The sequence below is a fragment of the Xenopus tropicalis genome, chromosome 3, assembly GCF_000004195.4.
Source record: "Xenopus tropicalis strain Nigerian chromosome 3, UCB_Xtro_10.0, whole genome shotgun sequence".
Lineage (NCBI taxonomy): Eukaryota > Metazoa > Chordata > Amphibia > Anura > Pipidae > Xenopus > Xenopus tropicalis.
The window spans coordinates 153644577-153668528 of NC_030679.2; the positions used below are offsets into that span (position 1 = coordinate 153644577).

General features: G+C 48.8%; 1 protein-coding gene across 1 annotated transcript; it reads right to left on the reverse strand.

The window, feature by feature from the left end:
* Window positions 1-2309: 2309 nt before the first annotated feature.
* atp1b2 (ATPase, Na+/K+ transporting, beta 2 polypeptide) lies at window positions 2310-13843 on the reverse strand. The gene is made up of 7 exons (NM_203739.1): window positions 13631-13843; window positions 9778-9906; window positions 7002-7106; window positions 6163-6368; window positions 4960-5031; window positions 3568-3702; window positions 2310-2820 (listed from the first exon to the last, which is right to left on the reverse strand). The coding sequence occupies exons 1-7, from the start codon at window positions 13740-13742 to the stop codon at window positions 2659-2661; spliced, it is 921 nt and encodes a 306-aa protein (NP_989070.1). The 5' UTR covers window positions 13743-13843; the 3' UTR covers window positions 2310-2658.
* Window positions 13844-23952: the final 10109 nt, after the last annotated feature.

Consider the following 23952-nt stretch of genomic DNA (forward strand, 5'->3'; position numbering starts at 1 on the left):
ACTGCCCTCACTAAAGTAGCCAATGACTTACTCGCTGCCAAAGCACGGGCCACGACTCTCTCTAATCCTGCCTGACCCTCTGCAGCTTTTGACTCTGTCGATCATTCTCTCTTGCTCCATATTCTCTCCTCGCTGGGGATTCAAGATAAGACTCTATCTTGGCTCTCCTCCTATCTCTCCAACCGATCCCTCAGTGTCTCCCGTTTGGCCCCACCCCCTCCCCTCAGCCTCTCTCAGTTGGGGTACCTCAAGGCTCTATCTTGGCTCTCCTCCTATCTTTCCAACCGATCCCTCAGTGTCTCCCTTTTGGCCTCCACCCCCTCCCCTCAGCCTCTCTCAGTTGGGGTACCTCAAGGCTCTATCTTGGCTCTCCTCCTATCTTTCCAACCGATCCCTCAATGTCTCCCTTTTGGCCTCCACCCCCTCCCCTCACCCTCAGTTGGGGTACCTAAAGGCTCTGTTCTTGGACCCCTTCTATTTTCAATCTACACCACTGGTCTGGGTCAGCGAATCAGCTTCTTTGGATTTCGCTATCATTTATATGCAGACGATCTACCTCTCCTCCCCAGACCTGCCCTCGCTCCTAGCTCGTGTCTCTGACTGTCTAACTGCAATTTCTGCATTCATGTCCTCTCGCCACCTAAAGATCAACATGGACAAAACTGAGCTGCTCATCTTCCCACCCTACAACTCCATTCCCTGCCCGACATCACTGTCTGCGTGGGAAATATTAATATAACCCCAGTCCCACAAGCTCGCTGTCTAGGGGTCACATTTGACTCTGCTCTCTCTTTTCCTCCCCACATTCAAACACTCTCTAAATCCTGTTGTTTGCACCTCAAAACTTTGCACCCATTCGACCTTTCCTCACTCATGAGACTGCCATAACTCTCATCCACGCCCTCGTCCCACCCCTTCCCCTGTCTAAACTGCCCCCACTCCAATCCATCAGGAACAGTGCTGCCCGACTCCTACCCCTCTCCTCCCGCTCCCCAAGTGCCGCCCCTCTCTGCCAATCCCTGAGGAACAGTGCTGCCCGACTCCTACCCCTCTCCTCCCGCTTCCCAAGTGCCGCCCCTCTCTGCCAATCCCTCAGGAATAGTGCTGCCAGACTCATACCCCTCTCCTCCTGCTCCCCCAAGTGCCGCCCCTCTCTGCCAATCCATCAGGAATAGTGCTGCCAGACTCATACCCCTCTCCTCTTGCTCCCCAAGTGCCGCCCCTCTCTTCCAATCCCTCAGGAACAGTGCCGCCCCTCTCTGCCAATCCATCAGGAACAGTGCTGCCAGACTCATACACCAGACTCATACACCCGCAACCCTCTATTTACCCACCCTAATCCCCAAGTACCCCCAGGGGTAACCTCTGCTCTACACATAACAACCTTCTCTCCTCCTCACTCACCGCCTCCTCTCACTCTCGCACCCATCCTCTGGAACGCTCTTCCCCGTCCCATTAGGCACTGCCAGACTCTATTTAACCCCCCTAACCCCCCAAGTACCCCCCAGGGGTAACCTTTGCTCTACACATGACCTCCTTCTCTCCTCCTCACTCATCACTTCCTTTCACTCTTGCACCCAGGACTTCTCACTCTCGCACCCATCCTCTGGAACGCTCTTCCCCGTCCCATTAGGCACTGCCAGACTCTCCAGACGGTCTCTTAAAACTCACCTTTTCCCTCAAGCCTATAACCTAAACCCCCAGAACCCTAATCTTCCCTCAAACACTCACTAACCACTGGTTCCCACCTCTCACTCTGCACTTACTGTCACTTTACTCACCTACATGAACTCTAATGCCATGCTAGTTACCCTGACCTTATGTCTCAGCCCCCCTTTTAGAATGTAAGCTCTTGCGAGCAGGGCCCTCCCCCTAGTGTCTCTGATCCTCATCCAATGTAACTGCAAACCATTTGTGTGAATCGTTTATATGTACATGTTACTGTTCTGTCTTCTGTACCCCTCTATTCTGTAAAGCGCTGCGTAAACTGATGGCGCTATATAAATAATAATGAATTAGAATAATTAATAAGAAAAGGAAGGAAGGATAAGAAGAGAGAAAGAAAGAGAAAGAGGAGAAAGAAGAAGGAAGAAGAAGAAGGAAGAAGAAGAAGAAGAGGAAAGAAGGAGGAAAGAAGGAGGAAGAAGAAGGAGGAGGAGGAAGAAGAATTAGAAGATAATGGTACTGAGTACTGCTTTATGAGGGTGTAGGAGATGGTGCCAGATATGGGGGTCCCTAAAGGGCCCCCAGTAATGTTGCTGGGTGAATATGGAGCCGGCAGTTCCAGAGATGAAGTCAAGTCACCAGGAGGCAGTTGGGTTTGTCGCTTTATTGTTGCACCAGGGGGTATGTTACAACTGGTTCTATTTACACCCAAAGGGACTGTACAGGATTCATGAAGGGTTAAATATTTCTTATTTACAATGCAATTGGTTAGAAATGCGGAATTTAAAAATAAAATCATATTTCTTGCAGAACCCCCCCCCACGCCCCATTACTTTTGCTTTATTTCGGTTGCTAGGCAACTGAGAAGATGGTCTGTGAATGATACTTGAGGGAGGCACCCTTGCCTGGCATTATGGGATATGTTCCAGGCTATGGGACTTGGCGGGGCCCCTGGGGCCCCATGAGACGCCATTACGGATTGGTCATTTGCTTTCATTTATTGATGTGCAGCTTGAATGAGACGCGCCCCGAAAACTTGTCTTGACTGTCATTGGTGTTGATATTGACGGCGTTGGCGCGGCACTGCACGTACAGGTCTTGGTTCAGCGTCAAGTTGTAGAACTTCACCGCCACCAGCGGCTGCGAATAGTTCTTCTGCAATGAGAGGAAAGGGGGCGGGGTTAGGAACAGGGCGGCACTTATAGTTCTGCTGCAATGAGAGGAAAGGGGGCGGGGTTAGGAACATGGCGGCACATAGAGAGGGCACGGGTGGCTGTGATTGGATGATATCATGAAAAGTGGGAAACATCTGTAGGGACCTATAGGGTTAACATGTCTCTATGGATTTAAACCCTACAACCTCCTTAGTCTGTGCTGTTACTGGGCAAAGCCCCATGTATCAGTTTATAGTTTGCATATGTGCCTTATTGGTTCCTAGGTAGGCCCCTCCCTTTACACTCTAATGCTTAACAAAGGGGTGGGGCTTCCTCTTTGGCTGCATCTGGTGAGTGAGGTGGGAGTTCCACTGAACCTGGGATCAGCAGGGCCCCAGTCATTTATAAGAGCACTTTCTAGGAAAGTGAGAGAGTGAGATTAGAGCAGTTTTGGCTCCAACCAGGAGAGATTAGCTGGGAGTATTTCCCTACAGGCATTGTGCCTTAGAGCAGGACACATTCTGCTTTAGCACAAAGAGCCTTCTGGTGCCCATTTGTTACTCTGCACGGCACACCGTTACTGTGAGTTGTAGTTGCACTACTGCGCTAATGACAGGGTGATGCCAGGGTGCGACGGGTAATGCCAGGGTGCGACGGGTGATGCCAGGGTGCGACAGGGTGCTGTAAGATTACAGGGGTATTGGGGCAGGCAGTGATGCCATTGGGGCAGGAATGGGGTAAATCTCACCTGTGCTCTGTTCCCATAGTATGGAAAATACATGAGGTCCATGGTGCCCAGACTGGTGCCGTTACTGGTGCCGTTACTGGGGTTGCTACTGGGGTAATAAGTGCGACTCCCCAACATCTGATCCATGTTTGCCGTCTGGGAGAAACAGGTTGATAATGTCACAATGTATCCGTACATGTATATAAGTGCCCCATGTGGGGGTATTTACTTTACAATTGCCCTATAACAGTACAGTTGTGGCTGCTCATCCCCCTCTCAGCTGTGGTGTCAGTAACCAATCAACCTCCCTTTAAGCTGTACCCCAACATCATTGGCAGCCCCCCCCGGTCGCCATCCCACCCAGCAGCACTTGCCCTAATACCCCTTCTGCCCTCACAGCCCTAACGAAAGGGGAAGTTAAACCATAAGAAAACACATTGAGAGTCTGGGTTACTGGGCGCCTAGGTTTGGGGCCAGCTTTGCTCTGGCTCGGGGGGCTTTAGAGTTGGGTTATTATGGGGGTACAGCTTGTAGATGGGCTTTACAGTGGGAGCAAAGGCAGCTCAGAAAATATTCAAATATAAATCCAAGGAATTTCCCAGCAATTGGCTTGAATGCCCCGGATGGCACAAGTGCCCTACAGACTGGCACCCAGTTCCCCCTTACATCCCTAGCTTGGTTCCTGGGGGGACACTGGGTGACAATGGGGGGTCTCTGAGTGATTCGTCAGCCCTCATGTGGAACATCTGTATAGATTACACTACAGGTCATTCAGTGAAGCAGCTATTCTACAGGTTCCGCCCAATCGGTATTGTTGGGCTTCTCCTGGGCCTCTCCGTTTCATGGGAAGAACCGCAGGTGGAGGAACATTATCCACTTGCACCCATGGAACTGATTGTGGCCCAGTATCCCTAGGAGGCCTCTATAGGGGTTCTGCCCGGTCGGTACTATTGGGCTTCTCCTGGGCAAGCAAGCGAATAGGCCTCTCTCAGTTTCATGGGAAGAACCGCAGGTGGGGGAACATTATCCACTTGCACCCATGTAACTGATTGTGGCCCAGTATCCTGAGGAGGCATCTATAGGGGTTCTGCCCAGTCGGTACTATTGGGCTTCTCCTGGGCAAGCAAGCAAGCAAGCAAATGGGCCTCTCTCAGTTTCATGGAAAGAACTGCAGGTGGAGGAACATTATCCACTTGCACCCATGGAACTGATTGTGGCCCAGTATCCTGAGGAGGCATCTATAGGGGTTCTGCTACAAGTGGGTTTATTTACTCTACTGGATTTTCCTTACCAGGTTTGTTAGAGCAGATTTGGGCCTCTGGAGACACCAAGAGAGAGACAGACTGAGACACATTGTACAGAAGAGACAGTCTAGGTAGAGACATGCAATGTGTGATTGGCTGAGGCTCTTACCGTGCCCGTGCAGTTTATGGTGATGGACGTATTCGAGAGACTTGGGATGACGCCAGGGTAGAAGTTTATGATCTGGAAAGAGAGAATGAGGAATGAGAGAGGGGTGGGGGCTTCTCTTGGGGGCACATACAGGGTTAATCCAGGAAAGTCCCATGGCACTGACCAGTGTGTGCCATGGCACCCGCAGCAAGTGTGGCGCTGTACTTCACATGGCACAAAGGGACAATGGAAATCACTAGGGAAGAGCTTCTGGTGCAATGGTACAGCCCAGTAATGGCCCAATGGCACAGCCCAGTAATGGCCCAATGGCACAGCCCAGTATTGGCCCAAAGATACAGCCCAGTAATGGCCCAATGGCACAGCCCAGTGTTGGCCCAATGGCACAGCCCAGTGTTGGCCCACTGGCACAGCCCAGTGTTGGCCCAATGGCCCTGCCCAGTAATGGCCCAATGGCACAGTCCAGTAATGGCCCAATGGTCCAGCCCAGTAATGGCCCAATGGCCCAACCTAGTAATGGCTCAATGGCACAGCCCAGTGTTGGCCCAATGGCCCAGCCCAGTAATGGCCCAATGGTCCAGCCCAGTGTTGGCCCAATGGCACAGCCCAGTAATGGCCCAATGGCACAGCCCAGTAATGGCCCAATGGCCCAGCCCAGTAATGGCCCAATGGCCCAGCCCAGTAATGGCCCAATGGCACAGCCCAGTAAGGGCCCAATGGCACAGCCCAGTAAGGGCCCAATGGCACAGCCCAGTAAGGGCCCAATGGCACAGCCCAGTAAGGGCCCAATGGCCACCCTATAGGACCCCCATAGCGTTATGCATAGATTGGTTGATATGGGCTACTGCCCTGGGGCAAAATTGCTCACTATCCATAAACAGGAAGGGTTATGGGGCAGTTCAGGGTAAAATGGCAAAAGAGATTAGTAACCTGAGAGCTCCCCCTTGTGGCTGAAACTCAGGTGCAGCTCTCACCCCCCCCAGCTGAGTCAGGGAATTCCTGGAATACAATCCGGATATTCCAGTTCTGCAGGTACCAATCTGGGGCTCCGCCCCTCTCAGGGACACACCCATATTTATACTTAAAGAGATACACCCACATTTATACATAAAGGGACACACCCATATTTATACACAGGGACACACCCATATTTATACTTAAAGAGACACACCCACATTTATACACACGCACGCCGGGGCCCCTTACCTTGTTCATCTTGATGAGGAGACAGGGGCTGCCAGTGGAGTAGCCATACGTGGGGTCTGTTAGCCCCGAGCAGTCGCCCAGGGAGCTCCGGAGGAACTGACAGGCCTTCTTGGGGTAATTTCTCACGTCCCCCGTATCGTCCTGTTTGTTAAACACCCCGCTGGGGCACACAGAGCCCTGTTGCATCTGCACTGTGTCATTGTATGCTGTGGGGAGAAGATGGGAGAGGGGTAAGTGCTAAGGGTGGGGGCAAATATCACTCCCCTTTTATTATCAGAATTACACAGCAGAGGGGAACCGTAAGCTTTTTTGCAATTGCTGCACTCAATAGGCCAGTTCTTACTAGGCTGTTTCAGTAGAGTCTGTGGTTTGGGTGTGACTATGTGTGTGTGTAAGTGATGCAGGGGGGACAGGAGCTGGGTGAGTGTGAGTGGTACAGGTGGAGCTGGGTGAGTGTGAGTGGTACAGGTGGAGTAGGAGCTGGGTGAGTGGTACAGGTGGAGCTGGGTGAGTGTGAGTGGTACAGGTGGAGCTGGGTGAGTGTGAGTGGTACAGGGGGGACAGGAGCTGGGTGAGTGGTACAGGGGGGAGTAGGAGCTGGGTGAGTGTGAGTGGTACAGGTGGAGCTGGGTGAGTGGTACAGGGGGGACAGGAGCTGGGTGAGTGTGAGTGGTACAGGTGGAGTAGGAGCTGGGTGAGTGTGACTGGTACAGGTGGAGCTGGGTGAGTGGTACAGGGGGGACAGGAGCTGGGTGAGTGTGAGTGGTACAGGTGGAGCTGGGTGAGTGTGAGAGGTGGAGCTGGGTGAGTGTGAGTGGCAGAGGAGATCATTAACTTACGGTCCAGCATTGAGTTTAGTTGGGAAACGTAGGGCGCCCAGCTGGAGTTTCCGCTGATGCTATAAACAATCTCCAGAGTGTCTGTTTTGGGGCGAATCATCAGTCCTGTAGGGAGACAATTGGGGTCACTTTAGTACAGACTGTGCTTTCAAATCACTATAAAGAGTGTAAACTCTCCCCAAATATATAATATACAGTGTGGCTCCTAGTGAGTGGCCCCCAGAATAAGGGTAGGTGCTCACTCCCCAAATATATAATATACAGTGTGGCCCCTAGATAGTGCCCCCAGAATAAAGGTAGGTGGGCACTCCCCAAATATATAATATACAGTGTGGCCCCTAGATAGTGCCCCCAGAATAAAGGTAGGTGCGCACTCCCCAAATATATAATATACAGTGTGGCCCCTAGATAGTGCCCCCAGAATAAAGGTAGGTGTGCACTCCCCAAATATATAATATACAATACACAGTGTGGCCCCTAGATAGTGCCCCCAGAATAAAGGTAGGTGGGCACTCCCCAAATATATAATATACAATACACAGTGTGGCCCCTAGATAGTGCCCCCAGAATAAGGGTAGGTGCTCACTCCCCAAATATATAATATACAGTGTGGCCCCTAGATAGTGCCCCCAGAATAAAGGTAGGTGGGCACTCCCCAAATATATAATATACAGTGTGGCCCCTAGATAGTGCCCCCAGAATAAAGGTAGGTGCGCACTCCCCAAATATATAATATACAGTGTGGCCCCTAGATAGTGCCCCCAGAATAAAGGTAGGTGTGCACTCCCCAAATATATAATATACAATACACAGTGTGGCCCCTAGATAGTGCCCCCCCAGAATAAAGGTAGGTGCACACTCCCCAAATATATAATATACAATACACAGTGTGGCTCCTAGATAGTGCCCCCCCAGAATAAAGGTAGGTGCACACTCCCCAAATATATAATATACAATACACAGTGTGGCTCCTAGATAGTGCCCCCAGAATAAAGGTAGGTGTGCACTCCCCAAATATATAATATACAATACACAGTGTGGCCCCTAGATAGTGCCCCCCCAGAATAAAGGTAGGTGCACACTCCCCAAATATATAATATACAATACACAGTGTGGCTCCTAGATAGTGCCCCCCCAGAATAAAGGTAGGTGCACACTCCCCAAATATATAATATACAATACACAGTGTGGCTCCTAGATAGTGCCCCCAGAATAAAGGTAGGTGCACACTCCCCAAATATATAATATACAATACACAGTGTGGCCCCTAGATAGTGCCCCCAGAATAAGGGTAGGTGGGCACTCCCCAAATATATAATATACAATACACAGTGTGGCCCCTAGATAGTGCCCCCATAATAACGGTAGGTGGGCACTCCCCAAATATATAATATACAATACACAGTGTGGCCCCTAGATAGTGCCCCCAGAATAAGGGTAGGTGCTCACTCCCCAAATATATAATACACAGTGTGGCCCCTAGATAGTGCCCCCATAATAAGGGTAGGTGGGCACTCCCCAAATATATAATATACAATACACAGTGTGGCCCCTAGATAGTGCCCCCAGAATAAAGGTAGGTGCACACTCCCCAAATATATAATATACAATACACAGTGTGGCCCCTAGATAGTGCCCCCAGAATAAGGGTAGGTGCTCACTCCCCAAATATATAATATACAGTGTGGCCCCTAGATAGTGCCCCCAGAATAAAGGTAGGTGGGCACTCCCCAAATATATAATATACAGTGTGGCCCCTAGATAGTGCCCCCAGAATAAAGGTAGGTGCGCACTCCCCAAATATATAATATACAGTGTGGCCCCTAGATAGTGCCCCCAGAATAAAGGTAGGTGTGCACTCCCCAAATATATAATATACAATACACAGTGTGGCCCCTAGATAGTGCCCCCCCAGAATAAAGGTAGGTGCACACTCCCCAAATATATAATATACAATACACAGTGTGGCTCCTAGATAGTGCCCCCCCAGAATAAAGGTAGGTGCACACTCCCCAAATATATAATATACAATACACAGTGTGGCTCCTAGATAGTGCCCCCAGAATAAAGGTAGGTGTGCACTCCCCAAATATATAATATACAATACACAGTGTGGCCCCTAGATAGTGCCCCCCCAGAATAAAGGTAGGTGCACACTCCCCAAATATATAATATACAATACACAGTGTGGCTCCTAGATAGTGCCCCCCCAGAATAAAGGTAGGTGCACACTCCCCAAATATATAATATACAATACACAGTGTGGCTCCTAGATAGTGCCCCCAGAATAAAGGTAGGTGCACACTCCCCAAATATATAATATACAATACACAGTGTGGCCCCTAGATAGTGCCCCCAGAATAAGGGTAGGTGGGCACTCCCCAAATATATAATATACAATACACAGTGTGGCCCCTAGATAGTGCCCCCATAATAACGGTAGGTGGGCACTCCCCAAATATATAATATACAATACACAGTGTGGCCCCTAGATAGTGCCCCCAGAATAAGGGTAGGTGCTCACTCCCCAAATATATAATACACAGTGTGGCCCCTAGATAGTGCCCCCATAATAAGGGTAGGTGGGCACTCCCCAAATATATAATATACAATACACAGTGTGGCCCCTAGATAGTGCCCCCAGAATAAAGGTAGGTGCTCACATTGTGTTTATTTCCCCCCCCTTGTTTGTCAGATCCCTGGCTCATTAGACTCCGCCCCCTGATGTAACTAAGGCCAAGGATTGGCCCACAGAATGGGCAGGGTGTGGCCTTACCTGGGCTAGTAAGTCGGTCCCAGTACTTGGGGGTATATTCGTCGATGGTCTGTAACATGACGTACATGGAGAGGGCAAACATGCCCGTAAGGAAGGCATAAAAAACCAGGTAGAAAGAGACAATCAGACCTGGAAGAGAGAAAGGTGAATGTTAGTGAGGGCACTGCCCGCTGTGTGCCAACCCTACCAACTGCCCCACTCAAATACAGCCTTTCTACCTGCCCCCTGTAGGACCACCTCCCTTGTAGCCCCTCACCCCCGAAAAAAACCCAGTCACAATGAACCTTCTCCTTCTACCCCCCAAGAGCATTTACCCACCTGGAACTTTATCTGCCCCTAAGCCCAAAGTGCCCCCCATCATAGCACCAATAGCCCCCCTGTAACTGCCACTTGCATCATGCCTTACGGGAATGTTGCCTATTGCTCAGGGCTCTATGGGGCAGATTTATCAGAAAACATGAAAACAAAATGCAGAGTGCTAGCTCATTGGGTAAAAAAGAATATTCGGGGAACCACATTGTCCCACTGGTTTCAGTGAATAAAAGAACTATAAATGAGTGCTAGCTCATTGGATACAAACAGAATATTGGGGGAATCACATTGTCCCACTGGTTTCAGTGAATAAAAGAACTATAACTGAGTGCTAGCTCATTGGGTAAAAAAGAATATTGGGGGAATCACATTGTCCCACTGGTTTCAGTGAATAAAAGAACTATAACTGAGTGCTAGCTCATTGGGTAAAACAGAATATTGGGGGAATCACATTGTCCCACTGGTTTCAGTGCATAAAAGAACTATAATTGAGTGCTAGCTCATTGGGTAAAAAAGAATATTGGGGGAATCACATTGTCCCACTGGTTTCAGTGCATAAAAGAACTATAACTGAGTGCTAGCTCATTGGGTAAAACAGAATACTGGGGGAATCACATTGTCCCACTGGTTTCAGTGAATAAAAGAACTATAATTGAGTGCTAGCTCATTGGGTAAAACAGAATATTGGGGGAATCACATTGTCCCACTGGTTTCAGTGAACAAAAGAACTATAATTGAGTGCTAGCTCATTGGGTAAAACAGAATATTGGGGGAATCACATTGTCCCACTGGTTTCAGTGAATAAAAGAACTATAACTGAGTGCTAGCTCATTGGGTAAAACAGAATATTGGGGGAATCACATTGTCCCACTGGTTTCAGTGAATAAAAGAACTATAATTGAGTGCTAGCTCATTGGGTAAAACAGAATATTGGGGGAATCACATTGTCCCACTGGTTTCAGTGAACAAAAGAACTATAATTGAGTGCTAGCTCATTGGGTAAAACAGAATATTGGGGGAATCACATTGTCCCACTGGTTTCAGTGAACAAAAGAACTATAATTGAGTGCTAGCTCATTGGGTAAAACAGAATATTGGGGGAATCACATTGTCCCACTGGTTTCAGTGAATAAAAGAACTATAACTGAGTGCTAGCTCATTGGGTACAAACAGAATATTGGGGGAATCGCATTGTCCCACTGGTTTCAGTGAATAAAAGAACTATAATTGAGTGCTAGCTCATTGGGTAAAACAGAATATTGGGGGAATCATATTGTCCCACTGGTTTCAGTGAATAAAAGAACTATAATTGAGTGCTAGCTCATTGGGTAAAACAGAATATTGGGGGAATCACATTGTCCCACTGGTTTCAGTGAATAAAAGAACTATAACTGAGTGCTAGCTCATTGGGTACAAACAGAATATTGGGGGAATCGCATTGTCCCTCTGGTTTCAGTGAATAAAAGAACTATAATTGAGTGCTAGCTCATTGGGTAAAACAGAATATTGGGGGAATCACATTGTCCCACTGGTTTCAGTGAATAAAAGAACTATAATTGAGTGCTAGCTCATTGGGTAAAACAGAATATTGGGGGAATCACATTGTCCCACTGGTTTCAGTGAATAAAAGAACTATAATTGAGTGCTAGCTCATTGGGTACAAACAGAATATTGGGGGAATCACATTGTCCCACTGGTTTCAGTGAATAAAAGAACTATAATTGAGTGCTAGCTCATTGGGTAAAACAGAATATTGGGGGAATCGCATTGTCCCACTGGTTTCAGTGAATAAAAGAACTATAATTGAGTGCTAGCTCATTGGGTAAAATAGAATATTGGGGGAATCGCATTGTCCCACTGGTTTCAGTGAATAAAAGAACTATAATTGAGTGCTAGCTCATTGGGTACAAACAGAATATTGGGGGAATCGCATTGTCCCACTGGTTTCAGTGCATAAAAGAACTATAATTGAGTGCTAGCTCATTGGGTAAAACAGAATATTGGGGGAATCGCATTGTCCCACTGGTTTCAGTGAATAAAAGAACTATAATTGAGTGCTAGCTCATTGGGTAAAACAGAATATTCGGGGAACCGCATTGTCCCACTGGTTTCAGTGAATAAAAGAACTATAATTGAGTGCTAGCTCATTGGGTACAAACAGAATATTGGGGGAATCACATTGTCCCACTGGTTTCAGTGAATAAAAGAACTATAATTGAGTGCTAGCTCATTGGGTAAAACAGAATATTGGGGGAATCGCATTGTCCCACTGGTTTCAGTGAATAAAAGAACTATAATTGAGTGCTAGCTCATTGGGTAAAACAGAATATTGGGGGAATCACATTGTCCCACTGGTTTCAGTGAATAAAAGAACTATAATTGAGTGCTAGCTCATTGGGTACAAACAGAATATTGGGGGAATCACATTGTCCCACTGGTTTCAGTGAATAAAAGAACTATAATTGAGTGCTAGCTCATTGGGTAAAACAGAGTATTGGGGGAATCACATTGTCCCACTGGTTTCAGTGAATAAAAGAACTGTAATTGAGTGCTAGCTCATTGGGTAAAACAGAATATTGGGGGAATCGCATTGTCCCACTGGTTTCAGTGAATAAAAGAACTGTAATTGAGTGCTAGCTCATTGGGTAAAACAGAATATTGGGGGAATCGCATTGTCCCACTGGTTTCAGTGAATGAAAGAACTATAATTGAGTGCTAGCTCATTGGGTAAAACAGAATATTGGGGGAATCGCATTGTCCCACTGGTTTCAGTGAATAAAAGAACTATAATTGAGTGCTAGCTCATTGGGTAAAACAGAATATTGGGGGAATCACATTGTCCCACTGGTTTCAGTGAACAAAAGAACTATAATTGAGTGCTAGCTCATTGGGTAAAACAGAATATTGGGGGAATCACATTGTCCCACTGGTTTCAGTGAACAAAAGAACTATAATTGAGTGCTAGCTCATTGGGTACAAACAGAATATTGGGGGAATCATATTGTCCCACTGGTTTCAGTGAATAAAATAACTATAACTGAGTGCTAGCTCATTGGGTACAAACAGAATATTGGGGGAATCATATTGTCCCACTGGTTTCAGTGAATAAAAGAACTATGGACCATCGGACCAGCCCAGGACCATCGGACCAGCCCAGAACCATCGGACCAGCCCAGGACCATCGGACCAGCCAAGAACCATCGGACCAGCCCAGGACCATCGGACCAGCCCAGAACCATCGGACCAGCCCAGAACCATCGGACCAGCCCAGAACCATCGGACCAGCCCAGGACCATCGCACCAGCCCAGGACCATCGGACCAGCCCAGGATCATCGGACCAGCCCAGGACCATCGGACCAGCCCAGGACCATCGGACCAGCACATATACAAGTGATACTATATAACCTACATAGCCTAGAGCAGATCTCCCACTGGACTGGAGCAAATAAACAGAACAAACACCTTTTTCTCCCAAATCCCCAGAGAAATAAATACAACAAACTGCCCTTCTCCCAGCCACAAGCTGCCCCACTCACTTACCCCAACTGCTCGCTGTCCGGCCCATGAATTCCCGGGTCCTTGGGTTCCACATAAATTCCTTAAATTCGTTCATTATCTCCCCACAGCTTCTCTTCTGACTCATAGCCGCCATCTTGCTTATTGCCCCTTGCCAACAATAAATGCCCTGGTGCAGTAGGCTTTAAAGCACTGTGGGGTGTGAGAGTTGGGGCAATTGGCTGTTTCCCCTGCTAGTCTCTTGGTGTCTCTCACATGAAGCTCCTGTCTCTTCCCTGCGCTCTCTCTCATCTTTATATCCCTCAGCTCATTAATATTATAATGTGGCCCCGCCCCACCAGCTGTCTCCCGGCTAATCCACAAAGCTCATTCTGTTCCAGCTCAACTGAAACTGCCCAACCCCGTGTGGGGTGGCACAGAGAGAGAAGGTGTTGTGGAACCTGCCCCTCCTGCTGTGGGGTGATACAGGCAGTGGGAGCTATATCCTTAGTAATCAACTGGGGGGCAAGATAGAAAGTGCAAAAATAGCCACAAAGCACCATTGTTTTTCCACTTTGCCCCCATAGAATTTGCATCTTGCCCCAGTGGTGCAACTCTTTGCAAAGGAGGGGCCACAAAGGGAGCTCCTTACTTACCAGCGGCTATCTGTAGAACTACAACTCACCTCTTTGGGGAGAATGGCCATTTGGCCAAGGCCATTTGGGAGCAGAGTTGGAGAGAATGGCCATTTGCTCCCCTAGATGCCCCAGGAAACCCGGTTCCAAGGCCAGTTGGGGGGAGAGTTGGGGAGAATGGCCATTTGCTCCCCTAGATGCCCCAGAAAGCCCAGTTCCAAGGTCAGTTGGGGGGAGAGTTGGGGAGAATGGTCATTTGCTCCCCTAGATGCCCCAGAATGCCCAGATCCAAGGCCAGTTGGGGGAGAGTTGGGGAGAATGGCCATTTGCTCTCCTAGATGCACCAGAATGCCCAGATCCAAGGCCAGTTGGGGGGAGATTTGGGGAGAATGGCCATTTGCTCTCCCAGATGTACCATAAAGCCCAGCTCCAAGGCCAGTTGGGGGGAGAGTTGGGGAGAATGGTCATTTGCTCCCCTAGATGCCCCAGAATGCCCAGATCCAAGGTCAGTTGGGGGAGAGTTGGGGAGAATGGCCATTTGCTCTCCCAGATGTACCATAAAGCCCAGCTCCAAGGCCAGTTGGGGGGAGAGTTGGGGAGAATGGCCATTTGCTCTCCCAGATGCACCATAAAGCCCAGCTCCAAGGCCATTTGGGGGCAGAGTTAGGGAGAATGGCCATTTGCTCTCCCAAATGCACCATAAAGCCCAGTTCCAAGGCCAGTTGGGGGGAGAGTTGGGGAGAATGGCCATTTGCTCCCCTAGATGCCCCAGAAAGCCCGGTTCCAAGGTCAGTTGGGGGGAGAGTTGGGGAGAATGGCCATTTGCTCTCCTAGATGCCCCAGAATGCCCAGATCCAAGGCCAGTTGGGGGCAGAAATGGGGAGAATGGCCATTTGCTCTCCTAGATGCCCCAGAATGCCCAGATCCAAGGCCAGTTGGGGGGAGAGTTGGGGAGAATGGCCATTTGCTCTCCTAGATGCCCCAGAATGCCCAGATCCAAGGCCAGTTGGGGGGAGAGTTGGGGAGAATGGCCATTTGCTCTCCTAGATGCCCCAGAATGCCCAGATCCAAGGCCAGTTGGGGGGAGAGTTGGGGAGAATGGCCATTTGCTCTCCTAGATGCCCCAGAATGCCCAGATCCAAGGCCAGTTGGGGGGAGAGTTGGGGAGAATGACCATTTGCTCCCCTAGATGCCCCAGAAAGCCCAGTTCCAAGGTTAGTTGGGGGAGAGTTGGGGAGAATGGCCATTTGCTCCCCTAGATGCCCCATAAAGCCCAGCTCCAAGGCCAGTTGGGGACAGAGTTGGGGAGAATGGCCATTTGCTCTCCCAAATGCACCATAAAGCCCAGTTCCAAGGCCAGTTGGGGGGAGAGTTGGGGAGAATGGCCATTTGCTCCCCTAGATGCACCAGAAAGTTCAGCTCCAAGGCCATTTGGGAGCAGAGTTGGGGAGAATGGCCATTTGCTCCCCTAGATGCCCCAGAAAGCCCAGTTCCAAGGCCAGTTGGGGAGAGTTGGGGAGAATGGCCATTTGCTCCCCTAGATGCCCCAGAAAGCCCAGTTCCAAGGTCAGTTGGGGGAGAGTTGGGGAGAATGGCCATTTGCTCCCCTAGATGCCCCAGAAAGCCCAGCTCCAAGGCCAGTTGGGGGGAGAGTTGGGGAGAATGGCCATTTGCTCTCCTAGATGCCCCAGAAAGCCCAGCTCCAAGGTCAGTTGGGGGAGAGTTGGGGAGAATGACCATTTGCTCTTCTAGATGCCCCAGAAAGCCCAGCTCCAAGGCCAGTTGGGGGAGAGTTGGGGAGAATGGCCATTTGCTCTCCTAGATGCCCCAGAAAGCCCAGCTCCAAGGCCAGTTGGGTGGAGAGTTGGGGAGAATGGCCATTTGCTCTCCTAGATGCCCCAGAAAGCCCAGCTCCAAGGCCAGTTAGGGGGAGAGTTGGGGAGAATGACGATTTGCTCTCCTAGATACCCCAGAAAGCCCAGCTCCAAGGCCACTTGGGGGGAGAGTTGGGGAGAATGGCCGTTTGCTCCCCTAGATGCACCAGAAAGTACAGCTCCAAGGAATTTGGGAGCAGAGTTGGAGAGAATGGCCATTTGCTCCCCTAGATGCACCATAAAGCCCAGCTCCAAGGCCATTTGGGTGGAGAGTCTGCTCCCCTAGATGCCCCAGAAAGCCCAGCTCCAAGGCCAGTTGGAGGGAGAGTTGAGAAGAATGGCCATTTGCTCTCCTAGATGCACCATGAAGCCCAGCTCAAGGCAAGTTGGGGAGAATGGCCATTTGCTCCCCTAGATGCCCCAGAAAGCCCAGCTCCAAAGCCAGTTGGGGAGAATGGTGATTTGCTCTCCTAGATGCCCCAGAAAGCCCAGTTCCAAGGTCAGTTGGGGGGAAAGTTGGGGAGAATGGCCATTTGCTCCCCTAGATGCCCCAGAAAGCCCAGTTCCAAGGTTAGTTGGGGGAGAGTTGGGGAGAATGGCCATTTGCTCCCCTAGATGCCCCAGAAAGCCCAGCTCCAAGGTCAGTTGGGGGGAGAGTTGGGGAGAATGGCCATTTGCTCCCCTAGATGCCCCAGAAAGCCCAGCTCCAAGGCCAGTTGGGGGAGAGTTAGGGAGAATAGCCACTTGCTCTCCTAGATGCCCCAGAAAGCCCAGCTCCAAGGCCAGTTGGGGGGAGAGTTGGGGAGAATGACCATTTGCTCCCCTAGATGCCCCATAAAGCCCAGCTCCAAGGCCAGTTGGGTGGAGAGTCTGCTCCCCTAGATGTCCCAGAAAGCCCAGCTCCAAGGCCAGTTGGGGGGAGAGTTGGGGAGAATGGCCATTTGCTCTCCTAGATGAACCATAAAGCCCAGCTCAAGGCCAGTTGGGGAGAATGGCCATTTGCTCCCCTAGATGCCCCAGAAAGCCCAGTTGCAAGGCCAGTTGGGGGAGAGTTGGGGAGAATGGCCATTTGCTCCCCTAGATGCCCCAGAAAGGCCAGCTCCAAGGCCAGTTGGGGGAGAGTTGGGGAGAATGGCCATTTGCTCCCCTAGATGCCCCAGAAAGGCCAGCTCCAAGGCCAGTTGGGGGAGAGTTGGGGAGAATGGCCATTTGCTCCCCTAGATGCCCCAGAAAGCCCAGCTCCAAGGCCAGTTGGGGGGGACTTGAATCGAAACAGTTTAGCCATTTCTAGATTTTTGCACTGGTAGATTTTACAGCTTGTTCTTGCCCTTGGCCATTAAGGGCTAAAAACAGAGTGTGCATTGTACTGGCCCCCGTCCCATGAAAGGGGCAGAACTTGGTGCCCCCCCCCCCCCCCCCACACTGGGACACGTCCTGCTGACTCAGGTAAAGACTGGAAACCCTTCTTCTTCTCTCTTCACCTCATCATTAAAATACCTGAGATGTTCTGATCGGTATCAGGGTCACGGAACGGAGCCGCTGAGGCTGCTGGGAAAGTCCATGTTCTCCCCCGTGGGTCCCTATGTCCCTAGTGTTTCCATGAGGTGCAGTGGGTACAACAGCCCTGCCCCCAGGGCACTGCCCCCCAAGGGTTCACTCTTTGCCCAGGATAGAGGGGATTTGGGGATAATGGTAGAAAATGATTAATTACCCCAATAATTAACAGTGTTATCCAGTAAATGGAGGCGTGGCTTGTGTGGGGCACATAGAGACAGAGAAATGCTGCTTCACTATAGAGTGTAAGCTCTTTGGGCTCCTATTCCAACTGAGTAATCTCACAGTCTAATTGATTTATTTATATACCCTGTCCCTGTAGAAATAAACAAAACGATGAAGTGAAAACATTTGGGAGGAAACCAGAACGTATTTCTCATCTCTCTGACTGATAAAGTATTGGGGGGCGAATGGGAAAGTGGGGGGCACTGGCGCTCACTTGGGGTTACTGAGAGCACAGCTATAAGGAGAAGGTATAACAGGGTGTGGCGCTGGTACCACTGGACCCTGAGTAGAACCTGGGAGCTGAGCCCAACGTGACGGCCAATGAGTGTTGCTAATGGAATAAACATTCCGTTCTACCCAGAATGACGGGCGGGTAATTAGTGGCACAAAAATGACGGCAACGGAACAACTGGTCCGTCTGGTCTTTCCAATGTAACAGGAGCACTTACTGCTGTTCCCTCTGCTACTGAGAATTGCTGCACACCTACCCCCTTCTTACATACCTACCCCCAGGCAATTCAGCCTCCACTTACTGTCTCAGCCTCCACTGCTTGTGCCCAGGCCACGGTGCGCTTGCACTGATCCCTACAGTGTCCCATTCCACTCATTGGTTATGTTCTGCACGTACCTGAGTGGGGTTCCTCCGAGTACTCCGGTGTCATCCCACAGCCACAAACTTATAGGCAGGTTTAGACCTTAGATTGTAAGCTCACTGGGGCAGGGGCTGATGGGAATGGGATAGGGACCTTAGATTGTAAGCTCACTGGGGCAGGGGCTGATGGGAATGTGATAGGGATCTTAGATTGTAAGCTCACTGGGGCAGGGACTGATGGGAATGGGATAGGGACCTTAGATTGTAAGCTCACTGGGGCAGGGGCTGATGGGAATGTGATAGGGACCTTAGATTGTAAGCTCACTGGGGCACGGGCTGATGGGATTGGGTTAGGGACCTTAGATTGTAAGCTCACTGGGGCAGGGGCTGATGGGAATGTGATAGGGGCCTTAGATTGTAAGCTCACTGGGGCAGGGGCTGATGGGAATGTGATAGGGACCTTAGGTTGTAAGCTCACTGGGGCAGGGGCTGATGGGAATGCGATAGGAACCTTATATTGTAAGCTCACTGGGGCAGGGACTGATGGGAATGGGATAGGGACCTTAGATTGTAAGCTCACTGGGGCAGGGATTGATGGGAATGTGATAGGGATCTTAGATTGTAAGCTCACTGGGGCAGGGACTGATGGGAATGGGATAGGGACCTTAGATTGTAAGCTCACTGGGGCAGGGGCTGATGGGAATGTGATAGGGACCTTAGATTGTAAGCTCACTGGGGCAGGGGCTGATGGGAATGCGATAGGAACCTTATATTGTAAGCTCACTGGGGCAGGGACTGATGGGAATGGGATAGGGACCTTAGATTGTAAGCTCACTGGGGCAGGGATTGATGGGAATGTGATAGGGATCTTAGATTGTAAGCTCACTGGGGCAGGGACTGATGGGAATGGGATAGGGACCTTAGATTGTAAGCTCACTGGGGCAGGGGCTGATGGGAATGGGATAGGGACCTTAGATTGTAAGCTCACTGGGGCAGGGGCTGATGGGAATGCGATAGGAACCTTATATTGTAAGCTCACTGGGGCAGGGACTGATGGGAATGGGATAGGGACCTTAGATTGTAAGCTCACTGGGGCAGGGGCTGATGGGAATGTGATAGGAACCTTATATTATAAGCTCACTGGGGCAGGGGCTGATGGGAATGTGATAGGGACCTTAGATTGTAAGCTCACTGGGTCAGGGACTGATGGGAATGGGATAGGGACCTTAGATTGTAAGCTCACTGGGGCAGGGGCTGATGGGAATGTGATAGGGACCTTAGATTGTAAGCTCACTGGGGCAGGGGCTGATGGGAATGTGATAGGAACCTTATATTATAAGCTCACTGGGGCAGGGGCTGATGGGAATGTGATAGGGACCTTAGATTGTAAGCTCACTGGGTCAGGGACTGATGGGAATGGGATAGGGACCTTAGATTGTAAGCTCACTGGGGCAGGGGCTGATGGGAATGGGATAGGGACCTTAGATTGTAAGCTCACTGGGGCAGGGGCTGATGGGAATGGGATAGGGACCTTAGATTGTAAGCTCACTGGGGCAGGGGCTGATGGGAATGGGATAGGGACCTTAGATTGTAAGCTCACTGGGGCAGGGACTGGTGGGAATGTGATAGGGACCTTAGATTGTAAGCTCACTGGGGCAGGGACTGATGGGAATGTGATAGGGACCTTAGATTGTAAGCTCACTGGGGCAGGGAATGATGGGATAGGGACCTTAAATTGTAAGCTCACTGGGGCAGGGAATGATGGGATAGGGACCTTAGATTGTAAGCTCACTGGGGAAGGGAATGATGGGATAGGGACCTTAGATTGTAAGCTCACTGTTACATGGGGGGGTCACTTATTCAAATGGGGGAGAACCATCGTGCTGGCAAGGACTGGCAGGGCCGCCACTGAAATAATATATCTTCTGCTGATACAGTACATTATACAGATGCATCGCTGTAGCCATACAGTACATTATACAGATGCATCGCTGTAGCCATACAGCACATTATACAGATGCATCGCTGTAGCCATACAGCACATTATACAGATGCATCGCTGTAGCCATACAGCACATTATACAGATGCATCGCTGTAGCCATACAGCACATTATACAGATGCATCGCTGTAGCCATACAGCACATTATACAGATGCATCGCTGTAGCCATACAGCACATTATACAGATGCATCGCTGTAGCCATACAGCACATTATACAGATGCATCGCTGTAGCCATACAGCACATTATACAGATGCATCGCTGTAGCCATACAGTACATTATACAGATGCATCGCTGTAGCCATACAGTACATTATACAGATGCATCGCTGTAGCCATACAGTACATTATACAGATGCATCGCTGTAGCCATACAGCACATTATACAGATGCATCACTGTAGCCATACAGCACATTATACAGATGCATCGCTGTAGCCATACAGCACATTATACAGATGCATCGCTGTAGCCATACAGTACATTATACAGATGCATCGCTGTAGCCATACAGCACATTATACAGATGCATCGCTGTAGCCATACAGCACATTATACAGATGCATCGCTGTAGCCATACAGTACATTATACAGATGCATCACTGTAGCCATACAGCACATTATACAGATGCATCGCTGTAACATACAGTACATTATACAGATGCATCGCTGTAGCCATACAGCACATTATACAGATGCATCGCTGTAGTCATACAGCACATTATACAGATGCATCGCTGTAACATACAGTACATTATACAGATGCATCGCTGTAGCCATACAGTACATTATACAGATGCATCACTGTAGCCATACAGCACATTATACAGATGCATCGCTGTAGCCATACAGTACATTATACAGATGCATCGCTGTAGCCATACAGCACATTATACAGATGCATCGCTGTAGTCATACAGCACATTATACAGATGCATCGCTGTAACATACAGTACATTATACAGATGCATCGCTGTAGCCATACAGTACATTATACAGATGCATCACTGTAGCCATACAGCACATTATACAGATGCATCGCTGTAACATACAGTACATTATACAGATGCATCGCTGTAGCCATACAGCACATTATACAGATGCATCGCTGTAGCCATACAGCACATTATACAGATGCATCGCTGTAGCCATACAGCACATTATACAGATGCATCGCTGTAGCCATACAGCACATTATACAGATGCATCGCTGTAGCCATACAGTACATTATACAGATGCATCACTGTAGCCATACAGCACATTATACAGATGCATCGCTGTAGCCATACAGTACATTATACAAACAGTACATTAATGGCTCCTCTGCCCCCCAATGGGTAACACCTGGGCATCCTTGTGCCCTGTTTTCTCCTCAGACTGGAGGAGACATGGGTGCAAATAATAACCAGTTTGCCCCCGCAGAAGACATGTGCCCTTATAATGACATGGCACTGCCCAATCAGGAAGCAGAGAACAATAGAAGCATTGTGTGTGAGTGGGACCTGTGGAACAAAGAGATATTTCCAAGAGATGCCCTGATAAAACGTAATTGCTGAGTGAGGAAAAACAAGAATTGCACCATTTCCCATGATTCCAGCAGTGGACCATCATTTCAGGGACCATCTAGAGATATTGAATCTGCTTATAAGTAATTGCCCCTGTGCCTCCTTGGCCCCCAGCAGCTGCAGGGTCTGCTTGTTCTGAATAGCAATGCCCCTGATTCCCAGCATTACAGATACAGCTTGTTTGGAGCCTATGGGGAAGAACCATTGTGCTGGCAAGGACCGAAAAGTTACATCTCCTCCTGATACAGTACATTATACAGATGCATCGCTGTAGCCAAATAGCACATTATACAGATGCATCGCTGTAGCCATACAGTACATTATACAGATGCATCACTGTAACATACAGTACATTATACAGATGCATCACTGTAACATACAGCACATTATACAGATGCATCGCTGTAACATACAGTACATTATACAGATGCATCGCTGTAGCCATACAGTACATTATACAGATGCATCGCTGTAGCCATACAGTACATTATACAGATGCATCGCTGTAGCCATACAGCACATTATACAGATGCATCGCGTAGCCATACAGTACATTATACAGGTGCATCACTGTAGCCATACAGTACATTATACAGATGCATCGCTGTAGTCATACAGCACATTATACAGATGCATCGCTGTAGCCATACAGTACATTATACAGATGCATCGCTGTAGCCATACAGCACATTATACAGATGCATCGCTGTAGCCATACAGCACATTATACAGATGCATCGCTGTAGCCATACAGCACATTATACAGATGCATCGCTGTAGCCATACAGCACATTATACAGATGCATCGCTGTAGCCATACAGTACATTATACAGATGCATCGCTGTAGCCATACAGTACATTATACAGGTGCATCGCTGTAGCCATACAGTACATTATACAGATGCATCGCTGTAGTCATACAGCACATTATACAGATGCATCGCTGTAGCCATACAGTACATTATACAGATGCATCGCTGTAGCCATAAAGTACATTATACAGATGCATCGCTGTAGTCATACAGCACATTATACAGATGCATCGCTGTAGCCATACAGTACATTATACAGATGCATCGCTGTAGTCATACAGCACATTATACAGATGCATCGCTGTAGCCATACAGCACATTATACAGATGCATCGCTGTAGCCATACAGTACATTATACAGATGCATCGCTGTAGCCATATAGTACATTATACAGGTGCATCGCTGTAACATACAGTACATTATACAGATGCATCGCTGTAACATACAGCACATTATACAGATGCATAACTGTAGCCATACAGTACATTATACAGATGCATCGCTGTAGCCATGCAGCACATTATACAGATGCATCGCTGTAACATACAGCACATTATACAGATGCATCGCTGTAGCCATACAGTACATTATACAGATGCATCGCTGTAGCCATGCAGCACATTATACAGATGCATCACTGTAGCCATACAGCACATTATACAGATGCATCGCTGTAACATACAGCACATTATACAGATGCATAACTGTAGCCATACAGTACATTATACAGATGCATTGTTGTAACATACAGTACATTATACAGATGCATCACTGTAGCCATACAGCACATTATACAGATGCATTGTTGTAGCCATACAGCACATTATACAGATGCATCGCTGTAACATACAGTACATTATACAGATGCATCACTGTAGCCATACAGCACATTATACAGATGCATCGCTGTAGCCATACAGCACATTAAACAGATGCATCGCTGTAACATACAGTACATTATACAGATGCATCTCTGTAGCCATACAGTACATTATACAGATGCATTGTTGTAGCCATACAGTACATTATACAGATGCATCGCTGTAACATTCAGTACATTATACAGATGCATCGCTGTAACATACAGCACATTATACAGATGCATC